The sequence below is a fragment of the Cherax quadricarinatus genome, chromosome 100, assembly GCF_038502225.1.
Source record: "Cherax quadricarinatus isolate ZL_2023a chromosome 100, ASM3850222v1, whole genome shotgun sequence".
NCBI classification, from domain to species: domain Eukaryota; kingdom Metazoa; phylum Arthropoda; class Malacostraca; order Decapoda; family Parastacidae; genus Cherax; species Cherax quadricarinatus.
Genome location: NC_091391.1, coordinates 1899679 through 1913981, shown reverse-complemented (window position 1 = coordinate 1913981; position 14303 = coordinate 1899679). Strand labels below are relative to the sequence as shown.

The following is a 14303-nucleotide window of genomic DNA, read 5'->3' as shown; positions in this document are numbered from 1 at the left end:
ATTCCCCTTCTAAACACTAACACTCTCTCTCCCCTCCTCCCATCCCATCAATCATCACCAGATCTTCAATAAAAGTAAGTGTCATGTAATTGTGCATGCCTTTTTCAGTTTGTGTGTACTAAAATTAACATTTTTTTGTGGTAAAAATTTTTTTTTTCATACTTTTGGGTGTCTTGCACGGATTAATTTTATTTCCATTATTTCTTATGGGGAAAATTAATTCGCATAGCGAACATTTCGCATAACGACCAGCCCTCTTGCACGGATTAAGTTCGCTATGCGGGGGTCCACTGTATATGCTTCTAAACTGTCGTATCTGAGCACCTCTGCAAAGACAGTGATTATGTATGAGTGAGGTGAAAGTGCTGAATGATGATGAAAGTATTTTCTTTTCGGGGATTTTCTTTCTTTCTTTTTGGGTCACCCTGCCAAGGTGGGAGATGACTGACTTATTGAAAAAAAAAAATTATAACAAAGTGACCATAGACTCAGAACACCACTGAGATTAAAAAAAAGTATTATGAAATATTTTTGTTTCAGGGACTAGTAACCCCTTCTCCAAAAAGAGAAACATTCAATTTTCTTTTTGGGCCGCCCTGCCTCTGTGGGATATGGCCAGTTTGTTCAAAGATTTTTGTTTCGATATATTTCCTGAACCAAAAATCTGCTTTACTCTGGTCATTACTTGTGTCAATACTAATCAGATTAGAATGATATATTATAAAGATATGGTCTCACAAACACTAAATGAACCCAAATCTGATATACAGACTGTATCATTCGTAAAGTCTGTATCTGTTACACAGACTGCATCATTCGTAATGTCTGTAGCTGTTACATAGACTGTGTCATTAGTAATCTCTCCTTTTTGGGACCTCTGTGGACATAACTTCTATGCAAACTTGGAGAGTTGACTGTACCATTTATTATCTTATTTAATAAATTATAATATTACAAAAGTGTGCTAATTTTAGATAAAAGGTGTACAGTAATTTCATTTATAATAAACAAGGGAAGGAGCAAGAGATTTTTCCATTAGACATTTTCAGTTAAATTTTTGGATAAGAGATACTGCAATATATCAAAATTTTTGGATAAGATACTGCAATATTTCAGTGTGAATAAATAACTATCACAATGTATAATGAATAATTATCAATGGTCAATAACAGCCAACATGGAGATAGAAACAAATTTGATACAGTATTATTTATAATGGAAAAGCAGAGTATGAAAAATGGGAAAAAACACAAACCATTAGCATTTCACGGTGATCATCGGTGAGGTGATTGTTCCAGGTGTCTGGAGAAAGAATTTCAAATAACAATGATATGTCTTCGCATATTTCCGATGGAAGTTCAAGACTCACCCCGGAATATAGAACTGTCTCCATCACTTCTGAAATCTGAAAAATAAAAAAAATAAATAATATCCCAGTTACAATGATATACATTACTGCATGATGTACAGTACTGCATGCTAATTAACCCTTAAACTGTCCAAACGTAGATCAACATTCAATTTTACATGCTTTATGTAAAGAAAATGTAGATCTACGTTTGGAGCACTACGCGAGCGAACGTAGATCTACGTTTGGAGTGCTATGCGAGCGAACATAGATCTACGTTTGGAGAGCTACGCGAGCGAACGTAGATCTACGTTTGGAGCGCTACGCGAGCGAACGTAGATCTACGTTTGGAGCGCTACGCGAGCGAACGTAGATCTACGTTTGGAGCGCTACGCGAGCGAACGTAGATCTACGTTTGGAGCGCTACGCGAGCGAACGTAGATCTACGTTTGGAGCGCTGCGCGAGCAAATGTAGATCTACGTTTGGAGCGCTACGCGAGCGAACGTAGATCTACGTTTGGAGCGCTATGCGAGCGAACGTAGATCTACGTTTGGAGCGCTATGCGAGCGAACGTAGATCTACGTTTGGAGCGCTATGCGAGCGAACGTAGATCTACGTTTGGAGCGCTACGCGAGCGAACGTAGATCTACGTTTGGAGCGCTACGCGAATGAACGTAGATCTACGTTTGGAGCGCTACGCGAGTGAACGTAGATCTACGTTTGGAGCGCTACGCGAGCGAACGTAGATCTACGTTTGGAGCGCTACGCGAGCGAACGTAGATCTACGTTTGGAGCACTGCGCGAGCAAACGTAGATCTACATTTGGAGCGCTGCGCGAGCGTAGATCTACGTTTGGAGCGCTACGCGAGCGAACGTAGATCTACGTTTGGACAGTTTAAGGGTTAAGACATGATTAAAGCACCGTATTTACATGTACATTTTGTAATTACAGTGTTTGCATGTACAATACAGAAATTTTATTTTACATTCATATAACATGACAGAAGCATTGTGCCTTAAGGCTGCGTTTCTGGCAAATTAGGTCAATTTTGTCCCCAGGATATGACCCACACCAGTCACCTAACACCCAGGTACCTTCTTACTGCTAGGTGAACACTGACAGCAGGTGTAAGGTGACTAACACCCAGGTACCTACTTACTGCTAGGTGAACACTGACAGCAGGTGTAAGGTAACTAACACCCAGGTACCTACTTACTGCTAGGTGAACACTGAGAGCAGGTGTAAGGTAACTAACACCCAGGTACTTACTGCTAGGTGAACACTGACAGCAAGTGTAAGGTAACTAACACCCAGGTACCTACTTACTGCTAGGTGAACACTGACAGCAGGTGTAAGGTAACTAACACCCAGGTACCTACTTACTGCTAGATGAACACTGACAGCAGGTGTAAGGTGACTAACACCCAGGTACCTACTTACTGCTACGTGAACACTGACAGCAGGTGTAAGGTAACTAACACCCAGGTACCTACTTACTGCTAGGTGAACACTGAGAGCAGGTGTAAGGTAACTAACACCCAGGTACCTACTTACTGCTAGGTGAACACTGACAGCAAGTGTAAGGTAACTAATGCCCAGGTACCTACTTACTGCTACGTGAACACTGACAGCAGGTGTAAGGTAACTAACACCCAGGTACCTACTTACTGCTAGGTGAACAGTGAGAGCAGGTGTAAGGTAACTAACACCCAGGTACTTACTTACTGCTAGGTGAACACTGACAGCAGGTGTAAGGTAACTAACACCCAGGTACCTATTTACTGCTAGGTGAACACTGACAGCAAGTGTCTTAAGGAAACAGGTTTTAATGTTACCACCCGTACCGGGAATCGAAACAAGGACCTCAATGTGTGAGCTGAGTGCGCTACCAACCCAGCTACAACGGTATATTTTCACAGAAAGTTTCCTTATTATCCACGTCCTTCAAAGGGGTGGGTGCCTTAAGGGCTCTTGATCTAAGGAATCAGAGTTACAGTACTCCCTTAAGTCAATGTGACCTGACCTGACTAGGTTGGGTGCATTGGCTTAAGCCGGTAGGAGACTTGGACCTGCCTCGCATGGTCCAGTAGGCCTTCTGCAGTGTTCCTTCGTTCTTATGTTCTTATGTTCTTATTAAACCTGACTGGCTCTCAGTTCCCAGGTACTGCGTGATCCATCTGGGTTTAACGCCACCCGGCTGAATATAACAGAAAGTACGATAATTATACACCATATTGCAGTCTTTTTTATGCATTTTTTTTTGGGGGGGGGAATCGCTGTATTGCTAGGAATAATTAGTTTCCGCAGCAAACATTGGAACCAAAGCTCAATAAATACTAGAGCTGAAAAATCTCCCCTTCATGCCAATTATATTATTATTTTTTATTACTGCATTATTATTATTATTATTATTATTATTAATGAATTAAAATTATTATATATTATTTTGTATTAAAATTATTATAGTATCATTAATAATATTATTGTATTATTACAGTATTTTACTACTGTTTTTAATTACCATTATTATTATTATTATTATATGTATTAAAAACGTGTCACCTCGACTACAGATATATTATGCCAAGGAACTCGTGCGAAATTTTAGCTCAAAATCTTACATAACAGCGGTGACCCTAGAGGAAATAAGTCACTTCGACTGACTTTTTTGTATTATCTAGCCGGGTAATTAACGCACGTTGCTATGTACAATAATTGTACTTATGTGTACCTGAACCTTAATAAACTTAACCCCATTATTATTATAATCAAGGGGGAAGCGCTAAACCCGGAGGATTATACAGCGCCTGGGGGAGGATGTGAAAGGCATTCAGGCTTAATTTGGGGAACTGGAGCACAGATCCAATTCCCTAAATCAAGAGCCCCTCACCAACATCAAGGAACCTTCCTTGAGGGGAAACTTAACCCCAATAAATTATTTTAGTTCAGAAAACAGTTGTCAAGCGAGTTTCATATATTTATCCCTCGTATGAGGAGGCCTGGTCACAGACCGGGCCGCGGGGGCGTTGACCCCCGAACTCTCTCCAGGTAAACTCCAGGTACATAATTTTCAACTTTTACAATGGATTTATATAGAAAATTATGAACAATTTAACCCAGTAAATTGAAGAATAATTTCCCTATGACTAGTTATAAAATTATTATATTATTAAATTAAATTATATTATTAAATTACATTATATTATTATTAGTTATTATTATATATTATGAAGCAAAGTTGGGCATCATTATTTTTCATGGGGAGCACTAAACCCCTAAGGGTCAGGTAGTTTCCAAGGTATGGGAGGTTATAAGGTCTGATCCAGGGAAAGGGAATGATAGCTCCAGTTCCTTGGATCAAGAGCCTCCTGCGCCATTAAGAGACATGGGAGGCATAAACCAGCCTCAAAAAACATCCCACAAATAGAAAAAAATTAATAATACAATTATTAAAAAAATGAAAAAAAAAAAAATATTACGAGTAAAACAGAATTTTGGGGAAAATTTAAAAAAAAAACTGATTCATAATATTAAACCCCCATGCCATCTCATGACATAAAACGCTATAAAACCCTCAATTAAACCCTCTAATATACAATATATCTTTAATTATGGTTTAACAAGTGAAAGTTTTTATAATAGTCTGGCACGACAGGTCGTTTTCTCTAATAAAATTATCGCAGATACTTAAAAAAAACATATATTAAACATATAAACCAGACATAAACCCATCTATTAGTAGACAGAAATAGATAACCAGGTCAATAATAAACCACAAACAAAAATATCAGTAAAAAATTGCTACAAGATCCAAGCTTCATATATTTCAAGATGGCAGACATGTCAGGTTATTCTTCAGTACTTTAAGTACTCACAGCGCGGGCGTGATGGGTGCAAGTGGGCGGGAGTGTGGGCGGGTGGGTGTTTTAGAGTAGCAGGTAGTGGGTGGTGATGATAGATAGTTCCGGCATCATACTTCACCTCCAGCTACAACTATTGTCACGAAAATCCAGCCAATGAGCGACCAGCACTGGCGGCCATCTTGACCACACACACAACACATCCACTGTAATATTTGTAACTTGTAAACATTGATGATTTCTACATTTACTGCGGAAATTAACTTAATTACAAGATTTATAATAATTATTATATTTTAAAATGATTACAAAACTAACAAATGGTTTAATAAAACATCAAAATGCTTGTAAAACAGGTTTAATACCACACACAACACATCCACTGTAATATTTGTAACTTGTAAACATTGATGATTTCTACATTTATTGATAAAACTAACTTAACTACAAGATTTATAATAATTATTATATTTTAAAATGATTACAAAACTAACAAATGGTTTAATAAAACATCAAAATGCTTATAAAGTAGGTTTAATACCACACACACAACACATCCACTGTAATATTTGTAACTTGTAAACATTGATGATTTCTACATTTATTGATAAAATTAACTTAACTACAAGATTTATAATAATTATTATATTTTAAATTTATTACAAAACTAACAAATGGTTTAATAAAACATCAAAATGCTTATAAAGTAGGTTTAATACCACACACACAACACATCCACTGTAATATTTGTAACTTGTAAACATTGATCATTTCTAGATTTATTGATAAAATTAACTTAACTTAAGAAATCCATAATAATTATTGTATTTTAAAATGTTTACAAAACTAACAAATGGTTTAATAAAACATCAAAATGCTTATAAATCAGGTTTAATACCACACACAACACATCCACTGTAATATTTGAAACTTGTAAACATTGATGATTTCTAAATTTATTGATAAAACTAACTTAACTACAAGATTTATAATAATTATTATATTTTAAAATGATTACAAAACTAACAAATGGTTTAATAAAACATCAAAATGCTTATAAAGTAGGTTTAATACCACACACACAACACATCCACTGTAACTTGTAAACATTTGATTTCTAACTTGTAAACTAATTAATGATGATTCTAACATGGTTTAATTATTGATAATAAACTTTTAAACTTATGACTAGAGAAATCCATAATAATTATTGTATTTTAAAATGATTACAAAACTACCTTAAATGGTTTAATACCACATCCACACTCATATTTACCAAATATAAACAGTGATAATTTTTACATTTATTGCTAAAGGTAACCTAAAAATTAATTTCTATAAGTATTACAGTATTTCAAAATAATAAAACTACCTTAAATGGCTTAACAGTACATCCATAATTACATTTATCACATGTAAACATTGATAATTTCCAGATTTTTAAAATGTAACACCTAATCCACACTTTACATTTACTCTATGTAAACAATAACGATTTTTATATTTATGCTAAAAATAAACCAAACAGTAAAATTGTACAATTATTATGCAATTACAAATTTATTTTACAACTGCTTTAAAAGATATATTAACAAATCCAAAATTTATATTTACAGTATAAACGATTTATATATTAATATTTAATATGGCTCTCAGAGAGAAATTTTATGAATATTATTATATCTAATAATTATTTCTAAATAATTATCAACAAATACTTGCTGGGTTTAATATAGGTATACTTAGAGTATACTTGGAGGGGTCTTTTGAGGGGTCAGCGCCCCCGTGGCACGGTCCATGACCAGGCCTGGTGGTGGATGAGGGACTGATCAACCAGGTTGTTACTGCTGGCATCACGTCAACCAACGTTGGAACCACAGCCTGGCTGGTCAGGTACTGATTTTGTGTCTGTTCAGCTCCCTCTTGAAGACAACCAGGGGTCTTGAAGACAACCAGGGGTCTTGAAGACAACCAGGGGTCTTGAAGACAACCAGGGGTCTTGAAGACAACCAGGGGTCTTGAAGACAACCAGGGGTCTTGAAGACAGCCAGGGGTCTTGAAGACAACCAGGGGTCTTGAAGACAACCAAGGGTCTTGAAGACAATCAGGGGTCTTGAAGACAACCAGGGGTCTTGAAGACAACCAGGGGTCTTGAAGACAACCAGGGGTCTTGAAGACAACCAGGGGTCTTGAAGACAACCAGGGGTCTTGAAGACAACCAGGGGTCTTGAAGACAACCAGGAGTCTTGAAGACAACCAGGGGTCTTGAAGACAACCAGGGGTCTTGAAGACAACCAGGGGTCTTGAAGACAACCAAGGGTCTTGAAGACAATCAGGGGTCTTGAAGACAATCAGGGGTCTTGAAGACAACCAAGGGTCTTGAAGACAATCAGGGGTCTTGAAGACAACCAGGGGTCTTGAAGACAACCAAGGGTCTTGAAGACAATCAGGGGTCTTGAAGACAACCAGGGGTCTTGAAGACAACCAGGGGTCTTGAAGACAACCAAGGGTCTTGAAGACAATCAGGGGTCTTGAAGACAACCAGGGGTCTTGAAGACAATCAGGGGTCTTGAAGACAACCAAGGGTCTTGAAGACAATCAGGGGTCTTGAAGACAACCAGGGGTCTTGAAGACAACCAGGGGTCTTGAAGACAACCAGGGGTCTTGAAGACAACCAGGGGTCTTCAAGACAACCAGGGGTCTTGAAGACAGCCAGGGGCCTTGAAGACAACCAGGGGTCTTGAAGACAACCAGGGGTCTTGAAGACAACCAGGGGTCTTGAAGACAACCAGGGATCTTGAAGACAACCAGGGGTCTTGAAGACAGCCAGGGGTCTTGAAGACAACCAGGGGTCTTGAAGACAACCAGGGGTCTTGAAGACAACCAGGGGTCTTGAAGACAACCAGGGGTCTTGAAGACAACCAGGAGTCTTGAAGACAACCAGGGGTCTTGAAGACAACCAGGGGTCTTGAAGACAACCAGGGGTCTTGAAGACAACCAGGGGTCTTGAAGACAACCAGGGATCTTGAAGACAACCAGGGGTCTTGAAGACAACCAGGGGTCTTGAAGATAACCAGGGGTCTTGAAGACAACCAGGGTTCTTGAAGACAACCAGGGGTCTTGAAGACAACCAGGGGTCTTGAAGACAACCAGGGGTCTTGAAGACAACCAGGGGTCTTGAAGACAACCAGGGGTCTTGAAGACAACCAGGAGTCTTGAAGACAACCAGGGGTCTTGAAGACAACCAGGGGTCTTGAAGACAACCAGGAGTCTTGAAGACAACCAGGGGTCTTGAAGACAACCAGGGGTCTTGAAGACAACCAGGGGTCTTGAAGACAACCAGGGGTCTTGAAGACAACCAGGAGTCTTGAAGACAACCAGGGGTCTTGAAGACAACCAGGGGTCTTGAAGACAACCAGGAGTCTTGAAGACAACCAGGGGTCTTGAAGACAACCAGGGGTCTTGAAGACAACCAGGGAGTCTTGAGGACAACCAGGGGTCTTGAAGACAACCAGGGGTCTTGAAGACAACCAGGGGTCTTGAAGACAACCAGGGGTCTTGAAGACAACCAGGGGTCTTGAAGACAACCAGGGGTCTTGAAGACAACCAGGGGTCTTGAAGACAACCAGGGGTCTTGAAGACAATCAGGGGTCTTGAAGACAACCAGGGGTCTTGAAGACAACCAGGGGTCTTGAAGACAACCAGGGGTCTTGAAGACAACCAGGGATCTTGAAGACAACCAGGGGTCTTGAAGACAACCAGGGGTCTTGAAGACAACCAGGGGTCTTGAAGACAACCAGGGGTCTTGAAGACAACCAGGGATCTTGAAGACAACCAGGGGTCTTGATGACAACCAGGGGTCTTGAAGACAACCAGGGGTCTTGAAGATAACCAGGGGTCTTGAAGACAACCAGGGGTCTTGAAGACAACCAGGGGTCTTGATGACAACCAGGGGTCTTGAAGACAACCAGGGGTCTTGAAGATAACCAGGGGTCTTGAAGACAACCAGGGGTCTTGAAGACAACCAGGGGTCTTGAAGACAACCAGGGGTCTTGATGACAGCCAGGGGTCTTGAAGACAGCCAGGGGTCTTGAAGACAACCAGGGGTCTTGCAGACAACCAGGGGTCTTGAAGATAACCAGGGGTCTTGAAGACAACCAGGGATCTTGAAGACAACCAGGGGTCTTGAAGACAATCAGGGGTCTTGAAGACAACCAGGGGTCTTGAAGACAACCAGAGGTCTTGAAGACAACCAGGGGTCTTGAAGACAACCAGGGGTCTTGAAGACAACCAGGGGTCTTGAAGATAACCAGAGGTCTTGAAGACAACCAGGGGTCTTGAAGACAACCAGGGATCTTGAAGACAACCAAGGGTCTTGAAGACAATCAGGGGTCTTGAAGACAACCATGGGTCTTGAAGACAACCAGAGGTCTTGAAGACAATCAGGGGTCTTGAAGACAACCAGGGATCTTGAAGACAATCAGGGGTCTTGAAGACAACCAGGGGTCTTGAAGATAACCAGGGGTCTTGAAGACAGCCAGGGGTCTTGAAGACAATCAGGGGTCTTGAAGACAACCAGGGGTCTTGAAGACAACCAGGGGTCTTGAAGACAATCAGGGGTCTTGAAGACAACCAGGGGTCTTGAAGACAATCAGGGGTCTTGAAGACAACCAGGGGTCTTGAAGACAACCAGGGGTCTTGAAGACAACCAGGGATCTTGAAGACAACCAGGGATCTTGAAGACAACCAGGGGTCTTGAAGACAACCAGGGGTCTTGAAGACAACCAGGGGTCTTGAAGACAACCAGGGGTCTTGAAGACAACCAGAGGTCTTGAAGACAACCAGGGGTCTTGAAGACAACCAGGGGTCTTGAAGACAACCAGGGATCTTGAAGACAACCAGGGGTCTTGAAGACAACCAGGGGTCTTGAAGACAACCAGGGGTCTTGAAGACAACCAGGGATCTTGAAGACAACCAGGGGTCTTGATGACAACCAGGGGTCTTGAAGACAACCAGGGATCTTGAAGACAACCAGGGATCTTGAAGACAACCTGGGATCTTGAAGACAAGCAGGGGTCTTGAAGACAACCAGGGGTCTTGAAGACAACCAGGGATCTTGAAGACAACCAGGGGTCTTGAAGACAACCAGGGGTCTTGAAGACAACCAGGGATCTTGAAGACAACCAGGGGTCTTGAAGACAACCAGGGGTCTTGAAGACAACCAGGGATCTTGAAGACAACCAGGGATCTTGAAGACAACCTGGGATCTTGAAGACAAGCAGGGGTCTTGAAGACAACCAGGGGTCTTGAAGACAACCAGGGGTCCTGAAGACAACCAGGGGTACATAATGGGTCCAGGGACTGTACCTCAACATTACAGAGGTACATAATTCAAATTCAAAGTTTATTCTCTATAAGGATTACAATACTGAGTTTACAGAATTTGGTTATTGTGTGGTTTACATGTAGTAAAATAATTACAGAGTGTTCCACTAGAACACCTAGCATGGCTAGGTATTACAGAGTGTTCCACTAGAACACCTAGCATGGCTAGGTATTACAGAGTGTACCAATAGAACACCTAGCATGGCTAGGTATTACAGAGTCTACCACTAGAACACCTAGCATGGCTAGGTATTACAGAGTGTACCACTAGAACACCTAGCATGGCTAGGTATTACAGAGTGTTCCACTAGAACACCTAGCATGGCTAGGTATTACAGAGTGTACCACTAGAACACCTAGCATGGCTAGGTATTACAGAGTGTACCACTAGAACACCTAGCATAGCTAGGTATTATAGAATGTACCACTAGAACACCTAGCATGGCTAGGTATTACAGTGTACCACTAGAACACCTAGCATGGCTAGGTATTACAGAGTGTACCACTAGAACACCTAGCATAGCTTGGTATTACAGAGTGTACCACTAGAACACCTAGCATGGCTAGGTATTACAGAGTGTACCACTAGAACACCTAGCATGGCTAGGAATTACAGAGTGTACCACTAGAACACCTAGCATAGCTAGGTATTACAGAGTGTACCACTAGAACACCTAGCATGGCTAGGTATTACAGTGTACCACTAGAACACCTAGCATAGCTAGGTATTACAGAGGGCGCCACTAGAACACCTAGCATGGCTAGGTATTACAGAGGGTGCCACTAGAACACCTAGCATAGCTAGGTATTACAGAGTGTACCACTAGAACACCTAGCATGGCTAGGTATTACAGAGTGTACCACTAGAACACCTAGCATGGCTAGGTATTACAGTGTACCACTAGAACACCTAGCATGGCTAGGTATTACAGAGGGCGCCACTAGAACACCTAGCATGGCTAGGTATTACAGAGTGTACCACTAGAACACCTAGCATGGCTAGGTATTACAGAGTGTACCACTAGAACACCTAGCATAGCTAGGTATTACAGAGGGGGCCACTAGAACACCTAGCATGGCTAGGCATTTCGGGCAGACTTAGTTTAATTCTTTATTTTAAAATATTACAAATTATGAGGTAAGTTGGTATTATGGCTAAGTGACTAAATACTAGTTTGTGAGTTTAGCAATGTGAATGCTTTTGTTTTGGCACAGTACATAGTTTCAGTATTGGAGTATCACAGGATTCATTATTTTAAGACTGAGATTAATATTTCTGTTTATGGTCAAATGAGTGAGTGAGTGTAAGTGTGAACCACCAGGTGGTATTCGTGTAGTTAGTTGACGGGGTGTATCAGGGAGATAAGATGTTTTCTAATGGTAGTTTTGAAGGTGATGAATGTGTCTGCAGTTCTAGAGTTCTCAGGTAGGGTATTCCAGATTTTAGGGCCTTTGACATACATTGAATTTTTGTAAAGGTTTAGTCGGACACGGGGAATGTCGTAGAGATGTTTGTGTCTGGTGTTATGCCTGTGGGTTCTGTCACAACTATCAAGAAAGTGTTTTAGGTCAAGGTTGATATTAGAGTTTAAGGTCCTGTAGATATAGATTGCACAGTAGTAAGTGTGGATGTACTGAACTGGGAGTAAGTTTAGATCTATGAAGAGTGGGGGGGGGGGTGTGTTGCCAGGGATGGGATTTAGTGATTATTCTTACTGCAGCTTTTTGTTGGGTTATTATTGGCTTTAGGTGTGTTGCTGCAGTTGATCCCCAAGCACAAATAGCAAGTAAGTTTATTCAGGTATACACAAATACAGTTACATAGAATTATCATACATAGCATCATATGTGTAGAGAACCTAGGATAACCCAAAAAAGTCAGACAGAGTGAGGTATGGATAAATAAGTGAGTGGTATAGTGTGAGAAGGGCAGTTTGCGGCACGTAGTATCGTATCTTGGAGAGGATCCCAACCGTTTTGGATACTTTTTTGGCTATATGCTGGATATGGGTGCTGAAATTCAGGTTGTTGTCAAGGTGTAAGCCTAGGAATTTGCCCCCATTATTTCTGGTAATTAGAGTGTTGTCAATCTTAACGTTAATTTGTGCATCTCCTGCTCTGCTACCAAACATAATATAGTAGGTTTTGTCAGTGTTAAGCGTAAGTTTATTGGCTGTAATCCAAGTCGATATTTTAATCAGCTCCTCGTTAACAATGGTGTTGAGGGTGGCAAGATTAGGGTGAGAGATGACATAAGTCGTGTCGTCAGCAAAGAGAATGGGTTTCAGGTGTTGGGATATGTTTGGGAGTTCATTGATGTATATGAGGATGGGTTTCAGGTGTTGGGATATGTTTGGAAGGTCATTGATGTATATGAGGATGGGTTTCAGGTGTTGGGATATGTTTGGAAGGTCATTGATGTATATGAGGATGGGTTTCAGGTGTTGGGATATGTTTGGAAGGTCATTGATGTATATGAGGATGGGTTTCAGGTGTTGGGATATGTTTGGAAGGTCATTGATGTATATGAGGATGGGTTTCAGGTGTTGGGATACGTTTGGAAGGTCATTGATGTATATGAGGATGGGTTTCAGGTGTTGTGATACGTTTGGAAGATCATTGATGTATATGAGGATGGGTTTCAGGTGTTGGGATACGTTTGGAAGATCATTGATGTATATGAGGATGGGTTTCAGGTGTTGGGATACGTTTGGAAGATCATTGATGTATATGAGGATGGGTTTCAGGTGTTGGGATACGTTTGGGAGATCATTGATGTATATGAGGATGGGTTTCAGGTGTTGGGATACGTTTGGGAGATCATTGATGTATATGAGGATGGGTTTCAGGTGTTGGGATACGTTTGGAAGATCATTGATGTATATGAGGATGGGTTTCAGGTGTTGGGATACGTTTGGAAGGTCATTGATGTATATGAGGATGGGTTTCAGGTGTTGGGATATGTTTGGAAGGTCATTGATGTATATGAGGATGGGTTTCAGGTGTTAGTATATGTTTGGAAGATCATTGATGTATATGAGGATGGGTTTCAGGTGTTGGGATATGTTTGGAAGGTCATTGATGTATATGAGGATGGGTTTCAGGTGTTAGGATATGTTTGGAAGATCATTGATGTATATGAGGATGGGTTTCAGGTGTTGGGATACGTTTGGAAGATCATTGATGTATATGAGGATGGGTTTCAGGTGTTGGGATATGTTTGGAAGATCATTGATGTATATGAGGATGGGTTTCAGGTGTTGGGATACGTTTGGGAGATCATTGATGTATATGAGGATGGGTTTCAGGTGTTGGGATACGTTTGGGAGATCATTGATGTATATGAGGATGGGTTTCAGGTGTTGGGATATGTTTGGAAGATCATTGATGTATATGAGGATGGGTTTCAGGTGTTGGGATATGTTTGGAAGATCATTGATGTATATGAGGATGGGTTTCAGGTGTTGGGATATGTTTGGAAGATCATTGATGTATATGAGGATGGGTTTCAGGTGTTAGTATATGTTTGGAAGATCATTGATGTATATGAGGATGGGTTTCAGGTGTTGGGATATGTTTGGAAGGTCATTGATGTATATGAGGATGGGTTTCAGGTGTTAGGATATGTTTGGAAGATCATTGATGTATATGAGGATGGGTTTCAGGTGTTGGGTTATGTTTGGAAGATCATTGATGTATATGAGGATG

At 40.9% G+C, this 14303-nt stretch overlaps 2 protein-coding genes across 6 annotated transcripts in view; one reads left to right on the top strand and one right to left on the bottom strand.

The window, feature by feature from the left end:
* LOC128704667 (nuclear factor related to kappa-B-binding protein) overlaps positions 1-5409 on the bottom strand; it is a 65934-nt gene extending 60525 nt beyond the window's left edge. For all 3 annotated transcript variants that reach the window (XM_053799801.2, XM_053799799.2, XM_053799802.2), the window contains exons 1-2: positions 5226-5409; positions 1256-1405 (exon numbers count right to left, since the gene is read on the bottom strand). In XM_053799801.2, the coding sequence (XP_053655776.1) occupies positions 1256-1393 (138 nt within the window). In that variant the 5' untranslated portion in view covers positions 1394-1405; positions 5226-5409. The remainder of the gene's footprint in view (positions 1-1255; positions 1406-5225) is intronic.
* A 1540-nt stretch (positions 5410-6949) lies between these two features.
* LOC128704671 (ribitol-5-phosphate transferase FKTN) overlaps positions 6950-14303 on the top strand; it is a 40267-nt gene continuing 32913 nt past the window's right edge. The window contains exon 1 of one of the 3 annotated variants that reach the window (XM_053799811.2): positions 6950-7103. The gene's annotated coding sequence lies outside the window, so the exon portion shown is untranslated. Of the gene's footprint in view, positions 7104-11586; positions 11734-11918; positions 12022-14303 lie in introns of those variants that run through there. The other 2 variants (XM_070079570.1, XM_070079571.1) reach the window with 2 other exon arrangements.